At 43.6% G+C, this 22,830-nt stretch overlaps 2 protein-coding genes across 2 annotated transcripts in view; both read left to right on the forward strand.

Moving 5' to 3' along the window:
- Positions 1-22,305, forward strand: part of T265_07136 (hypothetical protein) — a gene marked incomplete at both ends in the record, with an annotated part of 74,434 nt that extends 52,129 nt beyond the window's left edge. Inside the window, 3 exons of the mRNA XM_009172580.1 lie at positions 3,269-3,398; positions 6,759-6,972; positions 22,203-22,305. Coding sequence (XP_009170844.1) covers positions 3,269-3,398; positions 6,759-6,972; positions 22,203-22,305 — 447 coding nt within the window. The remainder of the gene's footprint in view (positions 1-3,268; positions 3,399-6,758; positions 6,973-22,202) is intronic.
- Positions 22,306-22,354: 49 nt separating this feature from the next.
- T265_07139 (hypothetical protein) overlaps positions 22,355-22,830 on the forward strand; it is a gene marked incomplete at both ends in the record, with an annotated part of 48,396 nt that continues 47,920 nt past the window's right edge. The window contains one exon of the mRNA XM_009172583.1: positions 22,355-22,564. Coding sequence (XP_009170847.1) covers positions 22,355-22,564 — 210 coding nt within the window. The remainder of the gene's footprint in view (positions 22,565-22,830) is intronic.

The raw sequence follows: 22,830 nt of genomic DNA on the forward strand, positions 1-22,830 counted from the left end.
AAGCCGATATACATGTGAAATGAAATGTTTTCAACTTACTTAGATCTAACACGTTCTATTAAGAATGTTAGAATAAGAAATTCTATCCAGACGTTTATTCTTAATTCTCATGTTTCCATCCTGAGCTTATCTTCATGGTCCACACAACATCGGTGGAAAAAAGAAATTCTGACCCTTAGTTCTACCCGGCGGATCTTTCTACCAACGACTCGAAAGCTGTTGAAGACCAATTTTGATTTTTCAACTGGAAAAGTTAACTCTAACCCCTCATGTTCTTAATATAAATATCTGATCGTTCTACTTGTTTTCTCCTGCTGATTCGTCTTCGGTCACTGGATCACTGAGCTTGAGATAGCTCAGTGGTTGGGGAGCGAAGGTTCGTGTTTTAAATCCAAGCATGGCATTCCAGTTGCTCTTGCCTAGACTTGGGCAATTTGGTAGTATTACAGTAGTCCTTCCTTCTTTGAGTGACATGGCAGCTTGGCACCGAGCTGTTGTTGTAGCAGCATGGTTCTTTTGTTATTCTTTTCCCCCGGCCACGGTAAGCACAACTCCATTTGTTGGTTTTTATGTATACCATCGCACGGGAGAGTTTGTTCGACCTGCACACCTTCCACTTGAGGGCTGTTTTTATTGCCATCCAGTGAAAGGAGACAGTAGCAAATCCATTTTTTCAGCAACACCGGACGCCAGATTTCCGTTACGACATTGCGTAACAGTTGAAAAATTGTTCAAAGCATATGTGAGCACAATCGCTAATAGATGTGTCCCGGGTTATTCAATATAGTATCAGTAAGGAAATCAGCCTATGCACAGTACAAAATTTCGTTGGAACGGTCCCACTTTAGTGTCTTATAGGAGTCGCCAGTTGTCCAGTTCACTCGATTTATTTATTATATCAATGAAAGTTTAAACATGGTTAACGTTTATAACAGTTTGCTGGAGTTAACTCCTATCTTAGGTTCCGGAAGAATCCAATCCTGTTCATATGAAACAGTGTTCCCGCTGCCACCATACGCTAAAGTATGCCAAGTATTTCCTGGCTTTGTTTTTTCGCTTCTTTTATAAGCTAAACTTTGGAGGCATGAGGAAAATGAATAAATGTTATGCAAACATACCAGTAAATCGTAGCGCACGAGGTGCGCAGGGACAAACAGACAAACTCCAGCTTTGTATCAATGCATTTAACACGTCCCCTTCACAGTACTGTAAATTTCGGATGCAAATTTGTTTTGATTCGTCCCGGACCAACAGTCTACGCGTGACTCGGTACCGTCCGGGTCCAGATAATGGAGACTTTGTCTGGTAGCACGTTTATCCGACACAATTCACTACTAACTGAAAGTCGGCGCAACATTGGCGAATTCTGATTCACGGCTAAACCCAGTGGTCTGTGTCCTGCGGTCAACCGAGGGTTTCAGGCATCCTTGCGGCACAATGCTGACGGCAAAGTAAGCTCAACAAAATTTTTCAAAAACAATGGAAATGTTATCATCAAAACGTACCTTGACTAGCCGAATAGATGTTTTCAGACGAATCGGTTATTCATAAAATTGCTCACCAACTTTGGATATCCGACGATGCACAACATACAGTGCAGTATATTTGAAAATAATTGGCCCAACGTAAACGAATCAGTTGAAAGTCACTCCGTTAATGAACGTGGTGATCCTCGGTGGTCAATAAGCTCAAACAACATGCGATTCTTACGTGTTGTTGACTGGGACATGCATTTTAAAAATTCAAATATTTTCGGGACCATGCAGTGAAGTTCTACGCAGACAGAAATACGGCACGTTCCAGAAATACCATCTTACTTTCCCCGTTCATGATGCAACCACTTCGAGGTATAGGCCTGAAACCAAAGGAGCTCTCAGCCCAAAACAAGCACAGTTACCAAAAGCATCCACTAGCTAGAATACCTAAAAAGCTGCAACAATTCTCTGCTCATGATTCAATCCGCAACCCATGCGAAAAATTCCTTCCAAGGAAGCCGAACTAGGTTTACCTGGGAGCTTGACAGAATTACATGACCCGGTCTAGTTTAGTTAAAGGGCAATGCTACAAACTGCCTCCGTGACTTGTTCTCCTCGGCTACAATTGAATTCACCCCACCAATTCGGTTTCTGAACTCTGTCAATATTTTCTGCAACACGACTAGCCTGTCTACTACTCTTACGTTCTTTGAGCCATTAGGACTCCCAGCAAAACTTGGCTCGGTTCTTATTGAACGGGTTGAGTGCCACACGGTCTATACTATGGAAATTTTCGAGGAAGTTTGCCCGCGGCACCCGAAACATCGGATTGTAATATCTTATTCCACCATTCTTTGTGCGATATTTCGGACTTACCGTGGTTGGAGCAACACTATATTTGTTCGCTATATTCGTTTTGTCAGTGGCTGTCGTGAATTTTTACTCTACATTGGAGACCTATCGGAAGAGCTTAGGCTTCCATCCGTCGCTATCCAGACATGTGAACTTTCGGTCCAACTGATGCTGATGGATTAAGAACGGAAGGAAATTTTTTACATTAGTTTTGCATCACTCCTAAAGTAAAAAAAGTTACGGAAGCTCTTATATCTACAGTTACAAGCCTGTTGAGGCGTAAATCGTCTTGATCACCGTAATAATGGGTCCGGTAGTCCCATCTACCATCCCATTTCCATCGCATTTTGGTTGGTCTTCTTTCTTGCCTCTTCTGATTTCTTGGACAGTGTGGGTTGTAGGCATCTAAATTGGTAAGTTCGACCCTCCAGGTACGTCTCTAAAATTTGGGTATCAGATGTTCATCACTCCTGCTGATGTACCCGTGCAATTCAGGTTTGTGAAATTGACACTAAAGTTAGGTGGGGAAAACAAAGCAAATTGAAGGCTTGGCGTGCACCCCATCAAGTACTTTCCTGCGTCTCCAAACCTAGCCAAGGAAAGACAAACGTAAGTTTCCAAATAGTCTCACTCGCTTTGAAAAAGAATGAAATTTTGAAATTTTTTATAAACTCCGTTCTTCAAGGTTACATATGCTCAGTTCAACAACTTTTGTATAGTTCTCGCACTTTCCGGGTCAGTAGCAGTTGGAGCGAGGGAAGACCTGTGAACCGGTCAATAGAGCAAAACCGAGTAAAAGAGTTACATACCTTGAATTCGACTATGCTCCACAGCCCCTCATCATTGAAGTTTCTGCGGACTCAAGCGCACATTTCGGCTGGTTCCTCGAGTGGCAATTTTGTTTCTGCTATTTGCCATAACTTCCTCCTGATTTGCCTTAGCTCGCCGCTGCTCGCTTACTTGGTGCACCGGAGAGTTCCTTGTGCTTGCGTTCCTCCGAAGAGATAAACTTCTCGATAAATGATTTCTCAGCTTGTGCTGCGGCCGTGATCCTGATCCGTTTTCTTTCAGGTAAGTAGCAAATGCGGAGATGAACTCCTCATCTGGCTGGTAGGCGTAATGCTGCAGGGAGCGTAGCTAGGACGCATTGCACTCCTGTTGCCTCCATTACTCCAGTAGAGCGGGTTGTGTGGAAGCTGCTCATAAATTAGGGAAGTAGTTTAAGTGGTTGGCTTCTGCCCGTTCTGACAATTCCTCTAACAGATGGATGCGGAAAACACTGGTGCAATTTTGCTATCCAGCTACTTTCATGCCCTCACATCTCCGGTAGTATTAACAAACAGGCTACAAATCAACCACGGACAGACACTTATTTCCACCTTCGCTGAAATCGCCTCCTATTCTCCTTCATAATGATCTGATTAATTATCACTGTTTGCTATCTTCTTAGTTGTATGCTATCAAATTATTGCATTTACCTCTCCAGTCTACTTCGTTGTTCTGCATATTTCAGAAAACCAACCGCAAGTTTCTCTCACGTTCTATCCCTATACTTCCTGGCCGTCCGTGACAATACCCCCCATATTTACTAGTGGTGCACTTTCGTGTAAACAGCCCTTCCTTTTCTAGGAGGATTTCCAACGATCCTTGGTTCTTCGTGACCAGCTGGGGAGTCTATGCTGGTTTGAATTACTACACTGTTCTTCAAAATCTGTCCCTAATCACTGACTGCGATGTCCGTTTAAACCAGCCCCTAATATTCAAATTTGTGTGGACCAACCTGAAGACGTTTCTTCTCTCTGTAGCACTCCCCTCCGTGAATAGCGAAACAGAAGGGTGAGCTTTGTGCTCTGCTGAACGTGCGTACCCCTTCGAATTGGAGCTTTCAGTGGGTCACTGCCCACAGTACCTTTTGAAAAACATCGTCGAGCACTTTTGTCCCCCCCCCCTTATTCTTCTCATTTGCACTAATCCGTGATGACGTAAACATTACCGAATCGCTCTGCTGCTCAGAATCACTTTTCTTGCTTCTGACTGCTCGAGAAATGCACTGAATTCCACATTGAGATGGCTTCTACTGGTTCGGTTCTTCAACCCTCAAATCCCTACTATGCACCCTAACTCGAGCTATTAGTCACGGTGCTGCACCAGACAGACCAAATAGCTTTTTTCAAGAAACTGACCCTTAGACACCACCTGTAAGGTGAAAACGCGTTCGCCGAACATCCTTATCTCTCAGATGTACTACACTGCGCGATTTGGTTGTTATCCAGGGGTCCCATCTGGAACTCAGCTGAATCTCCTGTGTACGATGCCATTCGGTCTGTCATGGAACGTCTACTGTCATAGAAACTTCACGCTATTCCATAGATGAAGAGAAACACTGTTACAGCCCGTCCGAGGTCACTCGAAAGAAGCCATCATGAGGAAATAACTGTGACCGGTTCCACTTGGCAGTTAATTCAGCCCCTGGGACTTTGATCTAAGAGGAATAATGCCGATATTTAGTACGCAACCAATTGTGAAGTGCGACGACCATCTTAACCCTGTCCAACGAAGTCTGCGGGCAAAGTAACCATGATCTTAGTTTTAGCCTTGGAAATTGATTAGCAGGACTGAAATTCGTACATAGCTTTCGGTTCGGTAAAAGCTCTCTATAATCCTGAAGTAGAACTAAGCATGCTTTGCCAACCACACGGTGTGATTACAAATGGATAGATGAAGACAGACACGACCTAACTTAGTAGTCGAATAGGTTTGCTGAACCACTCATGGAATTAACAACTATTTAGGGCAGCTAACTCAGACTGATAGCCCTCTTGCAAAGTTAACCGACAAGAACTTTTGACCCATATTCAATGGTAATTTAGTCTACCGGAATCTCTTTGATTTGCTGTCCGATTATTCTGGCAACTTACTTGGCCGGATGGAACTCTCATCCAAGAACGTGTCCCAGAGCTGAGTTCTGCAGTCATCCAGTAAGCTATTCCGATCGATTCTACGATTTTGCCAAATGAGTTATACTCTACTAAAACCTTTGAACAGTCATGTATTCTTTAATCTTCGATTCCACGAATAACTTTTGTTGACAGAATCATGTAGGCATGGTTTACAAGACGCATCATTACGTGAGCCGGACCGGAAGAACTAGACTCTAAGTTGAACACAAATCCATGTAGGTTTCCCCCTCGGCTCAATACTTGGTGACCCACTTGAACACACAAAATCCATTGGCCGACACCTAACACCGATTAAGCTTGACTTGGGTCACTTTGTGCCCTAAATCCCGACCAATTTCGTAAACTAGTCACTTGGCCTGACGAAGCTTTTGTGTCAAGAGCGAAACGCTGCCCAATAATAAATCTACTAATGATCACCAAACTTTTCAAAAAAGTTGGTAACTCTCTTAGGAGGTCCCCCCCCACACACACACAGCTAAACGTGTCACACGGATTGTTCAAAAAGTGGTCCTCTCACTAACTGGAAACCATTTCCAGGCTTTACCATCCTTTCTGGGAACAAAACCTACCACAAAGAACGAGAACCCTTCAATAGGGGAGCATTTCCGCCAACCGGAACTAATGTTATTCATAAATAAACAACTAAATTCCCAAGTGACACTGGCTTAGCCAATTTGATCTTCCAGAAGATGATGCCGTCAAAGAGGAACTGACAGGGTGGTAGGACACTGATCATCGAAGTGAGTGACTTTGTTTACTCTTGCACTGACAAACAATATTTATGGTGACTTGCTTGTTCGCAAGCTGATCAGCAATATGCTTAACGATGTGTTTACATAAGCTATGCTGACAAACCTTAAGGTGTTAACCATCTTGTCAAACGTGCGTTGTTACGAGACAGTCCGGTAAACAGTCGGAACAGTGGCGTTGAAGTTCAAAGGACCCTAGATAACCCCTCAACTATAAAGAATACCTTACTCAAAAACAATCATCACCGAGTTAAGGTAAGTGACGCGTAGCTTTTTCGTAAATCCCTCGGTTTGTTTCGAAGGTATTCCGATAGGAAAATCTGGTCAAACGATTATCCCCATTTATTTGCAGTACGGTGGTACTAAAAGGGTTTCATGTTTCTGACTTCTTGATGAAGATAAACGAATTTCTTCAAATAATGGCTGCTGACGCATAAACACAGTGGCAAGAACTGGGTAACAGTCGCTCCAACACTGGCTCCATTGATATAAGCCGTAAACTACCCGTGATATCAGGGAGTCACCGATCAAACTGCCAGATTCCAGCTGACTATCCCAGTGACAGTATCGGTGTTGGCATGATGTCGGACGTGTTGGTTCGCGGGTAGCAAATAACGCTTCTACATATGTTTGGTTCAGTGCAACCGCAAGTGATTTAGAAACTAAGGTGTGTCAGCGGGGTCACGCACAAGTCCATATGTGGATTCGTACATTAGCCCCAGATCTGCTGAGACCACGTGAAAGTAAGCAGCAGAAAACTTATGATTTGGGAAGAAGTAAACTTCATGTTCGTCATTTTGGCAATGCGACCACGCTTAAGAAGCAGCCACGTCATGTGGTGACCTGGAAGAGACGGAAAGGTGGAGAGAGAAAGAGAAGGATGGAGGGACAGAGAGAGAGAGGAGGAGAGAGAGAAAAGCAGACAGGAAGACGTAGGTAAGTTGGTAGATAGATAGATAGATGGATAGATAGGTAGGTGAGAAATCCGATGGTTGAGTTTATAAGTTGACTGAATGACTGATTAACGGACTGGTTGCTTTACTACTCGTTAGCTAGGATAACTTTGTTTGGTCAGCTGGGTCCCATTTAAGGTTGCCCATGTGAAGTGCGAGTCCGGGTTGTCCAAATGGTAGTGCACTATCCTATCCAATCGACCACCCGTGTCAAAGTCTGTTCATTGAACAACTATAATGGGATATCTCAAATACTGTACCAGCTGAAACAAGACGTGGCCTTTGTGCAGCACAATCAGTCGAGGAATATCACAAACGAGAGATTTAGTCGTCTCCTGTGACAGCCAAACAACAGAGCATTAGAAAGTCGCAGCGCTGTCTAAACTGGTCATCAGCTATACGGGAAAGTGGTCAGCTTGAATTTGTTTCTCTATCGTCTTTGCGTCTGGCTACCAATGTGGTGACTTCAAATGAGTACACATCCTAAAACTCAGCAAACACATATTTTCATATTTTTTGAGATTTCCTGTCTTTGGAGAAGCCGCATCTGCTTATTTAGGAAGGGCTTTTTGTATTCCAGTCTAGCGTTTTACCCTAAAAAGAACAATAAACCCCATGACTTATGAGAAAATGCAACAAAAGACCACAGGGTCCAACAGAAGCGTAACAACTTTGGACCTCCAACGTTAGAGACATAAGCCGACAGACACATCGATGTCTTCTGAACAACTCGAGGTCAAATCATGAACTTTGGTGTGCTGTTTGGCCTAATTTTACACTTCCAAGGCTACTGGGAGTTCGCTGTTGCTGACGCATTTCCCTCTGGATGACTGCTTTAAACCTTAGAGTCATTTTTTAAGAGTTGTTTAGTACTTAACATCTATGGACCGTTTGCCGATTTGCAGGGCGATATCTTGTATGCTGTAAGAGATGGAATTACCATTGGCAGGAATAAGTGGGCAATAAACAGTGACACATAAATGCCGTAAAAATATGAAACACTGTATTAAAAAGTGAAAAAGGAAGGGGAATTGATGAAAAGGGTTGCTTGATCTCGGAGCAGACGATCAGGGTCAGGATGACCACATTTTCCCACAGCGATGAAATAAAAACATGTGGACATCCTTTAGGGGAATGACGCCATCGGTGGGGGGTGATCAAACATCCCCAGTGAACCGCACCAAAAAACAGGCTCAGCATCAGAAGATAAATAGATAATCCTTCATTTGTAATCCCTTTCAGTGCCTAGCAGCCATGCCACCCGAAGGAAGCCCAAGCACAGACAGCAGAAGTGCAGAGGCTGAGGTCGGGCTTGAACCACGGACATTCCGGTCAGTAAATTCGAGCTCTAACCACTCAGTCATCTAACCCCCATACATCAGAAGACAGACAATTTGACTGGAAGAAGGCCACGTACAAAGTCCTATACTGTGTCTAGGTGCATTTGAAGAGCAATAAGTGAATTTCACTCAGCGATACCGTGCTTTAGCCTGATTTCCCTACAATCGCCACGAGTGTGTGCCTTGAAGGATACGCAATACTTTGCAGAAATTGGTGGTTTGATGCCTGCAATAATGTCCCAAACAAATTAACCTGGTATACCTTATTTACTGTTCCTGGTAAATCCGAGATGCTACAAAATACTGACCCGCACTCCGTTTGGCCGCAGATCTGCTGCAGTCCGCCATCTAAGACTATGCTATGAAGGCACCGGTGATAAAGTAACTGAGAACAAGATAAAACTCAAACCATATGATGCATCTTCCTTCTGCCCGCAAACAGCTCAAGTCTGGTGTTACAATATATTGGCGACGGGAATCTGTAACTATCTAAAATTAACACACTATCAATAAGGTTTCTGAAAAAGTTTCATCACACGACCGGTTTCGCCCTTCCTATTTGGTTCCTTCAATTAGGTAATGTCTCCGAGTTTCCATTTAGTCAGCCCTACGTTCTACTTGAACTTTCACTGGACAGAATTTCGCAAATAATCTCATTTGCATACTAGTTTGGTTGTGATAGGAGACCCAGCTGACTCTATCTGGATCTCTCGTTAATGGTGGCCTGCAAATGTGAGTACCTGGAGCTGTCTATTATGGAGTGCAAACTGTTTAGTGGTGATTTTTGTTAGATTATACAGGAGACTGGCATCACCGTCACTAAGGTGATTACCAATCGTCGCTTGTGCTAAGTGAGTTTGGATATGAATTCGCGATCCGCTGAAGTCATCCTGACAGAAAAGATCTAAAAACGGGAAAACACGAGTGGCGCTATCAGACATTATGTAAGCCTCCTAACAGTCAAAGTTCTTCAGTCTGAAGCAGCAACTGAAAACTATGTTTAGAGAATGATGATATTCATTGCAGGCTACACTATAGTTACACACAGAGACAAATTCTGTCAAATTACTTCCAAAAATTCCATTTGAAAGAAAAATTTATGAAAGCACGCATGATTTTTATGCAAGTTGCGTTCAAACTGCTCCACTGGTGTTAAATCTTATACGCTGCCTTCTGAATGGAATTCCCCATGTTTAAGCAGAGGCCAGAAACCTGGTTTCACCACGATGGCCTCTCCCTGAAAGGACAACTAAGTTACGAAGGTTCATTTATGGTATCATCTTTTGAGAGTAAATATAAAGTTGACTTAAATCTAAGGGCTTATCCACCGTTTAGACCACGGGTTTTTAGATCCTAAACTCCGTCCCAATGGTGAACTGGTCACCTCAAGGAGAGGATTGGAGCTGAACACCCGGTTTGCTATATAAGGTTGTGTTAACGAGAGATGCAAACCAGAGCTGAACAGATACTTCGTCTGGATTGTCATTTGATAAAATACACAGCGCGGATCTGAAAGACATCGGACGTTTCTCATAACTAAGCCATCTTTCATCATCTAGTGAATATCATAGCTGTAAATAATATCGCATTACGGACGTAGCCTAAACTCGGTACAGCCTCTTGTGTAATCATGGACGTTGGTTCTCATGTCACTGTTGCAAGACTTCAAGGCAGACAGATAAGTTCGCCATTTTGTGACAAGTATGAAGGCACATGGTTTTAGTTAATTGGCTTAAGATTTCTCCGAATCAAATGCCTATGCCACACACACGTCTAAATTACAGTTGGTCCTGAGGGCCAACAGCTGTACCCCTGTCGCCGCAACCAATACTCTCACCACCTTTAGCAAAAAGTGGCGGTTGCTACTCCAGGTTGCCAGCTTGTCCGCGCTGTTCATGTGCCACTTTGTGCTTTTCTGTACGTCTAAGGCACAGGAAGGCCTGAGTGTGTTGTGCGCCCTCATTCGAAGTCGACTATGCCAAACAGTTGGTAACGTTAACCTGGAAACTACCAGCATCCTAAATCTGTAAGTGAAGATCCAAATGCCGGTATATGTGCTTACACGTACTCACGCACACGCATGCGAGCCTGCGTGTGTGTACTCACGCACACGCATGCGAGCCTGCGTGCATCCTGGCGGGTGGACAGGTAGAAGGCCAGGCAAGTGAGGCTTGTGACTAAACGGGGTTAGGATGAATGGACCTACGGCAATGGCCATTGTTTTGAACCGGATGTGTTGAATACTGTCGATCGTCGCCGAAGGATCATGTGCGGTGCCTGGGGCACCACAAGCTGATGTTATTCCGTGTCAGACAATTGGTGCAAATCAGGTTGAGGTGGGGTGGAGTCAGGGAGGTCGGGTGCTTCCTGTGTGTACGCGGATCGGTCAGGCTAAAGCTGCAAATCTGGTCCAGCTCCGTTGAAATCAGTTTGTTATTCGACTGACCTTGAAGAGTTGGATGCAGTGTTAATTGTCCAGAGCTGGGTCAGTGTCAACTGAAGTTAAGCGAGTAGCGCAGTCGGATAAATTTGTCAGCATTGACACATTCGAACGCTGTGCAAGCGTTACTGTGCTCAAGAGAGAATCAGATAAAAGCAAGGGCACTTTGACTTCAGATGGTTTAAGGCAGCCGGAAAAGACTGGACATTCATAAATACGATTTGGATTAACCAATTTGCTCGAAAACTCCGGCTTCTGCAACCCCAGTGGTCACCACTTCGATGGGTTGCCCTCCGAAAAGAAGGATCCGATCTTCGAAATTCCCAACTGATAGTCACAGTTTGGTAGTAGCGATTCAAAAACAGGACAATGGAGTCTCTGCTAGAGAGCCTTCGAAAGTATACTGTCTGTCTTATTGATCTTTCTTGGAATGGCACTTATCCCTACCATTTAGCTCAGTTAAAAGTGTCGACAAGGCCTTCGATTACTGGACCATCTTTTATACTTAAGGTATTTTCTATCCCGGTTCTCTGTCCCAAGGGTTTTTTCCACGGTATTCGGCGTTAGTTCATCTTCCGTGCGTTCAACTGAACAGAGCAGCAACAAGATGTGCACAAGGTAACATATACAACAAACTTCTCGATCAGTGAAGTTCGCATATCTCGCTAACCTTGTTCTCCACTAGACGCTGTTGTACGCTTTGTTCGATTCAACATTAGATCACGAACTAGCAAGCTCAATAAAGGTTGTCTTACGAATGCGCCATTGCAGACACCGTCGCTAACGTCAGTTACACAGCTTCAAACACACAGATCAAGCCATCTTCGGAAAACTTTGGAAAACAATTAGTAGACTTATTACTGGGTTCCAACCACTTTCCAGCTGACTGATGATAACTGCGTCGTTTGTTTGCCGGGGCGCGAGCACAAACGTACATAGTCAATCGGTTCAAAGTATGTCCAGTCCTGATATTCTGGCCATTTGACTCGGCTAAACTGCAACTAACCCCGGACAACCAACATAAAAAAATCTACAATGAACTGCGCTCATGTTTGTCAAAAGTTTCATCCTACCGGCTCACCCCCATGATCCGGTAATTGGTCCTCTGGGACTGTCATCAAACTACAGTACCGCAGTTTTTGGTTCGTTCAGCTGTTAACGGCCTTTTAGTTAGTTGTAGATGGCTGAGGGATTTGCGGAAATTGCATTCAAACTACTCACGTCTCACAGTCCACCTCCTGTCCTGGAGCAATTATTCTGGTGAATACACACCACACTGGTAAGCAATACACCCAAACTTCCCTCTTATTTGAGCTCATCATTGGTGCATACCATTGCCCGTGCCGGGGTTGGAACTCCTTACAGCTGACTGCGAAACGAGCGTATTACCAGTACTCCATCAGAACATGCTAGATTCACCTGAATTTTCACGTCTGAACGAATGATTTTGTTCATGCCTCACCGATGCGTTTAGACTGTACAACGATTCAGTGCATCAGAGTGTCATTACAACAGCGTCTCACGCCAGCCACAAATGAGAATCTCGCAGGGAGGCCAAGTTTGTCACAGCTGTCTCAGTCTCGGCTTTTCTCCTGACCACAGGGACTTACAATCTATCAAGGACGCCTTTGTGTGTGGCAATTTGGCATGTCCAGAGAGATATCGAGTTGCTTGTAATCGCCGCCTCAAGAATTTTCGGGCCTGTACTACTTTTGGGATTTTGCTCCTGACATTTCTGACTGCGGACATTTCAGATCCGAACGAGGAAATTTACGCCCCGAATATAGCGACACACAAACGTTCCGCAATCATACGTATTCATCGTCTATTGACTAACAGAGCTTGGGCGAACTTTTTTTAATCACGTAACAACAGCCAACATACAACAAAAAGAATGAGCATTCATTTGGAACACAAACACAAATTAATAGCTGGATAGCACAAAAGCCGCGGTAGTGATGGCGTACATTAAAAGTGACTCTATTTAGCTTACCTACCTGACCAATGCACATTGTGTGATGCGGAGGCGAACGACTGAACTAGGTTCAGTTGAAGTCACCGATAAGGATTTCAAGAGTCGGAGACTAATGGGTAACTGGGCTAACGAAAATAACAAACAGTTTTCACAGTTGTCTTCATACAGTTGATGAAACAAATGTAGAAATCGGACGCCAAAGTTTGTTGCGCCACTACTCATTCGTTTTTGGTATTCCGCTGAATGATTGTCACAAACTGTTGACACGTAGGCGAGTTAAGACGCTGTCGCTTTCGCTGATTCCACACTTGGATAACAAACCAATGAACCAAATAAAACATTATTTTCTCTATTTGAATTATATTCTGTCTGTACTCGAAGTTTCACTCCATCATTTAGCCTGCATGCGTCCTCTGCTGTTCTACGCCCAAGCTCCGGTTCATCCACAGTGGCACTCAGAAGCCTTGTTAGACTGTTTCGACTAGCTCAACGAAGCACATTTTTTACAAGTTTGATTAAAACTCTGACAGCACACTTCCGGTTTCCCCTTTTTTGAGCTCATCCAGTAGGTGCGGTCCTCCAGTTTCCAGTCAATCAACAACGTGTTCTACTCTGACCTCGGGTTGAACGGAATTCTTCGGATACTCTCATTTCCATTTTCACCTCGTCAACGTAAACAAGGGATTCAGATGAATTCGGTAAAATTAAGCTGATTTGCTAATGAGAGTATCTTTTCCGACTCCTGTTTGCTTTTCACAACTGTTGTGAACTCATTCATCTGTACAACTAGCACGTTACGAGACCCCGTCGGGAATCAACACTGGTTTTCTGGCTTACATGGTACATGTTCCAAAGTCATTTTTTCTAACTCTGTCGGTACGACCACCGCTCAAGATCTCTTTTCCTCACACTTACTAGCCTGATAGTCAGCCAGATAGAAAAGCATCCTTCTTACCACTTTAATGACTATATCCCTTTCCAATTTGTTCACTTGGCCTCAAAGAGAAAGTATGTTCCCGACGCATCTATCAACAGCAAGTTAACGCGTCAGGGATTTGCGATGAAAATTTTCACCTTCTAATTAAATGTTAACCTCCGTAAGTTCGCAGCGTTGGAATGCTGAATGTTAAGTCCACTTGTATAAAGCATGCTGTCGTATGAGTGGCATTTTTCGTGTTCAGTGTTGTCTTGAATTTGCTATTCTATTGCTCGAGACAACCGAGCAAGTCGAGAAACGATTAGAACAAGATCTCTCTTGATCTCGTCCGGTCCAGACTAGACTCCTGAAAAGCTGAGTCGACAGCGGCAAACCACTGTGTCCTTCGTACATCACATGTATCATAGGGTAGCAACTACGATGGGCAAAATCCACGCGAAACTGGCACGCTAGCATTGTGTGACCAGTTAACATTAACTGATCTGTACATGTCATTTGCTTGGCGAAAACGCCAAAAATATGTCGGACGCATTCATAGGCTGTTGATCACGTGGTAGTCGATATGCACGCCAAATTTTGCAACTGATTAGCAAACGTCTCGTCATCACGGCAGGAAACAAAAGAAACCATGTGTTAAAGCCATTACGGAATGTGAGCTTTCCCGATGGTCATTCGCTTGGAAGTTGAATATGCTTGCAAACGTGCAGCCGTGTAAAAATTTCGCGTACCCACCGAAAGGAGATTAAACATCAAGCCTCTCCGTGATAATAAGCTTTCTTTGCTTTCTTTCTTAACTTTGCTGTTTGTGCATACCTGGGAATAATAAAGTATGTCCAGATGATTGGGACAACTCGGTAATCACGCTCAAAATGTACCTGAAGCGACCGCTTCAACCATAGACGCATAGGTCCAGCTCCTTTCGGAAAACATCCAATGGCTCCCCCTATGTTGCGAGGCCCAACTTCGGCATGTGAGATGCAAGTCCAAGGGCATCAAGTGGAGCTTTGACCTGATGTGGAAATGCACTCACCACTCCTTTATGCTACATCAAGTGTTTGAGCAACACCTTGGATACCAGCAATCAACTATTACTGTTTTTTTTTGGCCTGGAAGGAGTCTGAGACTCTGTGGGTAGACTGACTTGGCCAGACTGTCTTGAATGTTCTAAACATTCTTCGTTCGCTGTATTTCCGTATATCCAGTCATTTTAAGGTCCACAATAAACTGCCTTTGTCATCAAAACTATCCTTGTTGATTATCTCCTGCAATCAGGTGGTTCAGTTTGCGTTAATTAAGGAACCCCCAAAGTCGAATCTTCCTAAAGGCTGTTTATGATGGAGTGGTACAAATCCCAAATCATGAATTCCGGCTTTCATACAATGTTGCTGACTCCAAATTGGATAGCATACGACCCGCTGATTCCAAATTGATTAGCATACGACTCAAGTAGATAAGAAACAGTAGACCTATTCAAAGTGCACACTCAGTCAAGATGAATTTACCAAGTGGTCGTACTGAACTTAGCTCATATTGCCAAGGTCAAAGATCGGTTTACCTTCAGGCCAAAAGCAAGAAAATGCAGTGTCAGAAGCAACACAGTCGGAAATAAAAGAAAATATAGAATATAAACGGCCTGCAACAAAGCTAACACCTTATTCTGTTGGCGTGGTTTCACTGATGTGATGACTTAGCTGAACAAAGTGGGTGGGACGCAAATCCTCGGGTTTGGACTATACCAGAAAAAGCAACGGACATCAGTCTTACTAAAAGCTACAAGTCCCGTACTACGAGAAATTTTGCTACAAAGTGCTCATAGGGTAGAGCCGTACTGTTTTCTGAAACTGGAACAAAGTCTTTTAACAGATGCCTGCGATGCTGTCTTTATCCGAGGACACATTCATGAACGTTATCCCGATTTCTGATGCTGTACTAGTGCTCAGTGTGGTACGATCCTGCTTTGACCAAATGACACCCCTCGTTTTCCCTCCGATCCTGATCATTCAAGCTTACGCTGGAATCACTGACTCAGCTGGAGTGTCAAATATGGTTCCGCATAAACTATTTACATGTACACATTCCGCAGCCGGAAATAAGTCACTGATTCTTCACATTCCGCGCCGGAAATAAGTCACTGATTCTTGCTAACCAATAAATGCTCTCCATTTCCATCTTCTCACTATCTAACTTCGTAATACAACGGAAGGTGAAGCGAACATTTTTCAGCTGGAACCCAAATCGATTTTTCGACTGAAACGAGCGGACTTCCCGGGAACAATACAGCATCTGCTGCAATGCGGAGGCGTGCAGCAGTCTATGAAATGGATCTGGGTTTGTCCCATCCCAATGTAGTGGTGCAAATGAGTCTCTCAGTTGACCAACTTACTGAGAGGTCATAAGAAGAGTATTTCTTGGGTAGTACAAACCTTCATACAAAGTTTGGTCAGTGAATAATGTTCAGTAAATTTCGCAGTCTCCCATGACCCGTGGTAATCACATTTTTCCACAGAAATAACCGACTGTGCCAAAAGAAAATAATGTGAAGCCCTTCACTATAAGAGATCACTTCGAGAGATTTAGGAAATATGAAGAAATACGATGCAAAATGAATTCAACTGAAGTTGAAGGTAAGTGTGACCATGACCAAAGTTGGCGTCATTTAAAGGTCGATGTCATTCTCGTTGGCCGTTTCACACCTGAAGGCAAAGACGTCTTGCCTGGAACTCACGAGATCACCAGATTCTGATGGAAGAAAAAGCGAAAGCTCGGTGAATTTATATCTTTCGTACCTTCAGGAGCCAGCTGGATTTTTTCTTGGAGCTAAATGTCTGCAAGGACTTGTGAGGTACAATTTGAAGTTGAATAAGCGGTTAGTTTTAAATCACTACTGGTTTGCAAAATAGATGACATGACTGAACAGATGCTTCGTGAGAGCCATATGACCAAGCTGGGAATGTCGTTTCGTGGAGTTTTCATGACTACACTTTTAGATCAGGCTAAATGCAGTATGTGCAGCGAACAAAGTTACGTGAAGTGACGGTGCACAACACATTGACTAGCGGATTAAACCTATTCTGCAAAACTTCGTGTATTAATTTTAGGACAAACTCTATCCCATCAGTTGAGCTATAGTTGCTCCCGAGACATTTCTCGCCTGGTCTGCTTTGAGCCACCCTGGATGGCATTCTCGGACCCGTGCTACCGACTGTGTGACCAGAGGCACCAATGCAGATGGACGAGTAGACAGATGTGAAATGACTTCGTACAGCGAGACTACCTTCCAGGTTGAGAGTGACACTATTTTTATGATGAAACCGACATTGTAGACTGGCAGTTATGAACTTCCACCGGATCATCTAGACAACCGAACAAAAAGTCTCAACTGCAGTTTAGTTGAACTGCATCATAGAAAGAAACTTCAGCGTCAACTGTACTTGACGCACCTTGACGATCCAACAATGTCACAGCATAACCAAAGCCTCGTCTCCGGCCAACTTGGATAGCCTGACCAACGACAAACATCGGTCACATGGTTTGACACAAATCTAACATCAACACAGCTTGCACGTGCCCCACTGGTCGGTCACCCTTGATTTAGCAGAAGCCAGCTGCCCGTGCCTCAGTCAAGGTCATCACGACAGTCGTCTGTGTTCCTGACTGATTACCCAATACATTCAGCTGATTCAGTTCATTTGTCCGCGCGTCTGTTCGTCAGTTTGTCTGTAGAATACATGTGTTACTTACACATGTGTCACTTACACACACGGAAGCGAAATTTCCCCAAAATCCGTTGGTAGAATCATAGTGGTTTATCGATCTTTAGTGTTCTGACTCAGGTGAGCACCGATGTAGGCAATCATTATTTATTAGAGAGTAATTTCGGTCAGTCTGAATCCAACCAAATCTCGACTTGTTCGAACTTGATTATGACTAACTGCTCTGCTGTGGTTTCATTTCCGTTTGTGTTCGCTTGTGTTCAACTGTCACCTGCATTACAGTAACGAGGTGCAGATTGGCTGCTTAGGTTGGAAAGTACCTTTTGTGATCACCCACAGAAGGCACAAACCATACTTTTATGTCCTCAGCTAACGCAACATAGCAGATATCCCTTCCTAAAATGTTGAAATAATCGGCTGAAGCTATGCAGGAGAGCACGTTAACAGAAAGCTTCTGCAGTGAAGTTATTGACCACAGGGCTATCCGTGCCAGAGAGTTAACATTGTAGAACATTCAGGTGTTATCAGGCTTATTCTTTTGGGGAAACACTCATAGTTATCGTGAATAAAAATCTGGATTCAGCTGTCTGATGAGGAAGCCTAAAGACATCGGGGTCACTTCGGATAATGCGGTTTATCCCCACGGCTATGGAGCCCTTTGATCATAAGGTAGTGACAAGGTATACCAGTCTGCGAGTCATATCTTATTTTAGAGAATACTGGCTACTAATAGGGCTTTTGGGTCAAAAGATTAAGCAAGTTGTATGGAGATTTACGAAGAGTCAGACAACTGAGGAGGCTCACAAGCCCCAGAGCAACCTGTCTTAAGTAATGGCAACCGACTCAGCCGAAGCACAAGATAAAAGTGCACTGTCCTGATTGCAGAATCGTCAAGTACAAGCATCGTCGGCTTAGCTCAGAACAACAATGAGGCACACAAAACTCTGGTTCCCTTTCGGTTACGAGTCCTCAAGATGACAGTGGCAAGTTTCACATCCCGCCAGATGATAAAGTGACTAACTAATGAAGTTGTTTTCATGAAAACTGTTGTGAAGTGGCATAAAAAAGCAGCCCGAGCGCAGTATTGGATAGTCCCGAGAGCACTCGCTGTTCCAGCGAGAGCACTGTACTCCACTACCGCATTCTACATTCCAGTACACACGAAATGAATTTCATTCTGTCTACTGACAAGAAGAAATGATATTGGTTTTCCGCACCAAGTTTGTATGAGAATGCTCGGACTAGACTTCCGATGGTACATTCTATTTTTTCATATACTTAGTTGATCTACACAAGATTAAAAAACCAGAGCACTTTATGGGCTCTGGATAAATGGCGAACAGTTATGGCAAGCTTTGTGGCATCATACTTAATTATAGAAAGTCCTTGGGTTATGCGAACTCCCCTTGGCCGCCTTCCAATATGTTTGGCGTTAATGGTGTCTCATGTCCAAGTTGAAGGCTAAATGTAGGGTTGAATTTCGTTATAACGACAACTCAGTCCATCGCAATCGTTTAAATGCGTATTAACACATCACTGCGTCCTAGACTACTAGCGAGAAAATAGATCTGGGAACAAAGAATGAGAAAAACCTTTGGGTGAATAACGAGGACTGACCAGTAGACCGGAGTTATTTTCACCATCTACGAAGTTACTTATTTCTTGGGACAAAGTGAGTAAAACCCGCCAAAAATTCCTGACCAACGATACTGACCTACAACTTTAAGCAGGAAATTTAAAAGGGATCTGAAAACGTACAACTATTTACCATGAGATGAAGTGTACTGGCTAAGAAGATCCGGTGAGTAAAGACTTACCACAAATCACCCACGGAGCTTCCGTAACTATTTGTGTATATATCGGTATTCATTAGGGCGATAGCTCCTGTGAATATGACGGTCTCAAACTGTACAGTGGAGGGCGGATTAATACTGAAACGATAATCAACTGACGGATGACACCCCATTCTTCAATAGAATGCTGTTGTATACTGAGATGTCCTCATAAGCAGATCGGCCAGTGGTTGCCACTAGGAGTCTGTGAGTTTGTCTTCCGAGCTTATTCCTTCGCTTTTGCGTCGTATACACGAATACATGCACAGTAGTACATCCGAATCCATGCAAGAATTTTGTGTTTTTACAACCATGCGCAGGCGCCCAGAGACAAAACACTATGTGACGCGCCACGATGCGATCAACGTAATACTGAAGTGCAATTTGTTATTCTTTGTTGTGACAGTGGCGTATGTACCGTATTGTTCCGACGCAATATGTCTCAGGTTTTAGTTTTTCAGACAATTTGAAGTACACAGCCCCGGAGAATCTGTGGAGCGGTGTCAATGTTTACGGAAATGTGAGGAATGTAGCCGAAATATTTATGTAAAGTTAACGGCCACTGTAATATTTTTTGCGTTATCAGGCTTATTCACGTAGCTTTCCGTTTTTGGGCGAAAACGATTTCCCAGGGTTTGCTAACGGTGCGACCAACGGTTCAAGTGTGCCATTTAGGAGCACCCCATACAAGTTTCTTGTAACTGCTGAGCGACTCAGTTTCCTCCAGGATGAGTTCTTTATCTAATGCAATTGTGTAGGTTTTTGAAAAGTTTCCAGAAACCATATGAGTTATGTGTTCCGTCTAGTCAATATGTTGCGATATGCTACAATGGAAAATGTTGGTAGCCTAGGTAGCGTAGAAGGTCGTTGGTTTGTTCGCCGAGCTGAGAAATTTGATTGCAATTTGATTGCCCAGCTCAGTGAACAAACAATCCACCATTTTGCGATATCTCGAAAGTAGTACGGAACGAAACATGCGGTGGCCTTTTGCGACACATTCAGTTGAAGAATGGCATAAACGAGCGATCCAGCTGGGGTTAGGTTGAGTATTTGGAAATTCATGCCCTACTTACTTTGAATTGCTTACTTACAAGCCACTTCACTGCGACCACTTTGTAAATACTCAACAACAAGTACGCCGTGGACACATGATGTAAAAAGCTAAAAGATAGTTAAGGTCCTCAGAGGTCATGGATAAACAGAACTCCCTCCTCTGTTAACCAGGTTTCACGAAAATAATTTTGACTTTTAATGGACTATATCAGGTAGATCAAGACGCTCGCTGAGCTCAAGGATAGTGTTTTAAGCAAAACAAAAAGGATGTTGAGGTGAATGGCACACTATCAACCAGGGTGGTTAGCTCACGGGATTCTCTGCCTCATAAAAGAGTAAAATCGATAAAAATGGTGGAGGGATGTTGCCAGATGTTGTCGTCACTGTTGCCGGCTGGGACTTGCACAGGAGATTGTCTGTTTGGGGGAGACTGTTTAACGCCTCTGAGCCTACATGCGGGATCTGATGCAGGTTTTGGCCTAGCTGCAATCTTCGTCAAGTCTAAGAAGATTATGACATTTATCGGGGAGATTCACTACTTCCAGCCTCCGAAAAAACATGACTGTCAAAAGTACCTTTGAAATTATCTTTTCATATGTACAGTTTCCCTTAGATTCGACTGCTAAATGCCAGTGAGCTCAGTCAGTTCGACCAGAAACTCTAGCGTTATACGCCTCTCTTTCTAAAGTAAGACGCTCAGTCGAAACTTTTACGGTTGTCGTTAATGCACGATTTGCCAAATTATTCGACTAATGCACTCAGCTTCATAACAATTTGGTTTCTAAACAGCATACACTTGGGACTCGGCTGAATCCCTCATTTATGTTGTTCTTCAGATGAATGTGCTGCAAGAGGCTAACGCATGTTTCAATTGGCACCATATTCGATGTACCACAATGCAGTGTATAGAAGTAATACACCGTACATAAGGCTGCTGGAAACGTTTCGACAGCTCACGACTGTTTCCGCCCAGCTGAAACTGAGTCGGCCTGGTGCAGCACATTCTGCTGAAGAAGAACTTCATAAGCGACAAATTCAACTTGGTTCCAGGTGGATCAATCGTGGAAAAAATTGATACGCAAATGAGTGTTCTAGGGGAATTTCGCGCAATTTGGATTCCGGTGGAATATGAGGCTAACGGAAACTTAGGGACTGCGTCTACCTGATGGGCCCCAAGAAGGATGAAACTGAGCATGGGTTATCGAGTGGTTTTCAGCAACCTTGTGAGTAGCATATTTTCTCACAATATGTTAAATTATTGCTTGCAAAAAGCATTTTCCTAAGACTTAGCAAAGAGAAGTTTCTTTCTGACGTACATCGCGGATGATGGCGCTTTAACTCCGGTAGAATATAACGAAATGTGGTGCAAGCCTTAGGTGATCAAATGTATTGAGCACAACATTAGTCCAGCATTACCTAACAAAGTAAAGGTAATCATTCGTTCACGAGCTCATCCAAATAAATTGAGTGACAACATACGTTTAGTCACGTGGTTTGATGCAAACCACACAAAAGAACACACTGAACGTGTCCTACTTGTCGTTCGCCCTTGAATAACGAAGGGTCAGCTGCTCCTGTCAAATTCAAGGTCAAAACGACTGGCCGCTTTGTTCATTCTTTGGTCCTTAATATACAAACGTCACTCACACTTTGGCGTGACATAGCGGGTCGAGTGACATCACAACTCCTGCAAATGTAACTTAGACTTAGGTTTTTGTCTTACTGACCAGTTTGTGATGCGCTGTTGATCAACACAACTGCCCATCGTGCGACCCTGTTCTCACAAGGAACATCACATAGCTTTAAAAAAACAGATAAGACCTGTTTTGTCAAAGGATGTTAAATTGGTTAACATATGAAACAGAAAGACTTCGAGAGTTGTACTTTGAACTTTTTCTGTCTTCTTTTGTGCTCTTTCTGAAGTCCGGTTGCTTTCAGCAACAGTGCCGGATATCGGTGTCCAAGTCCTAATGGTTTGATTATCCGTGCTTCCGTTGCACAGCAAGCTTATTGCAGTGATCCCTAAACGATCTGGCGAGTAAACGGTCAGTTAGCAACGAATCCAATCCGTTAAAATGGCGGATTACACTTACCAGGTTGAGGTCGTTGGGACATGTGCCAAGTATGCCCAACCACCGCTTACAGAAGGGAACGTTGCTGTTTGTTCCAAGCGACTGTTGACAAAGGGTTCGCAGAAGGCAGGTCATGGTGAAAGGGAGAAGGCCTTCGCTGTGGAGTTATTTATTAGAAAATGCCAACTAGATCAGTTACAGACTATTGGACAGGTAAGCAAAGCTGTCATATGAATCTTATTTGCAAAACCTGAACATCCATCTTCTCTTGAACGCGTCTTCTTGAACATTCCTGGATATTCATTGACTGTTGCTCGAATCCAAGCAAATGCTACAAAGCGACTCCACAACTTCCGCAGCAGATCTCCCTTCCCTTTTCAAGCAAAGCGAATTTACAAGAAAACATACTACTCGCATACCCCCTTTCAGTAGTATCACCGTTACAATGGTATGGAGACATGACATGAAAGCGGGTACAA

The sequence above is a fragment of the Opisthorchis viverrini genome, assembly GCF_000715545.1.
Source record: "Opisthorchis viverrini unplaced genomic scaffold opera_v5_159, whole genome shotgun sequence".
NCBI classification, from domain to species: Eukaryota; Metazoa; Platyhelminthes; class Trematoda; order Opisthorchiida; family Opisthorchiidae; genus Opisthorchis; species Opisthorchis viverrini.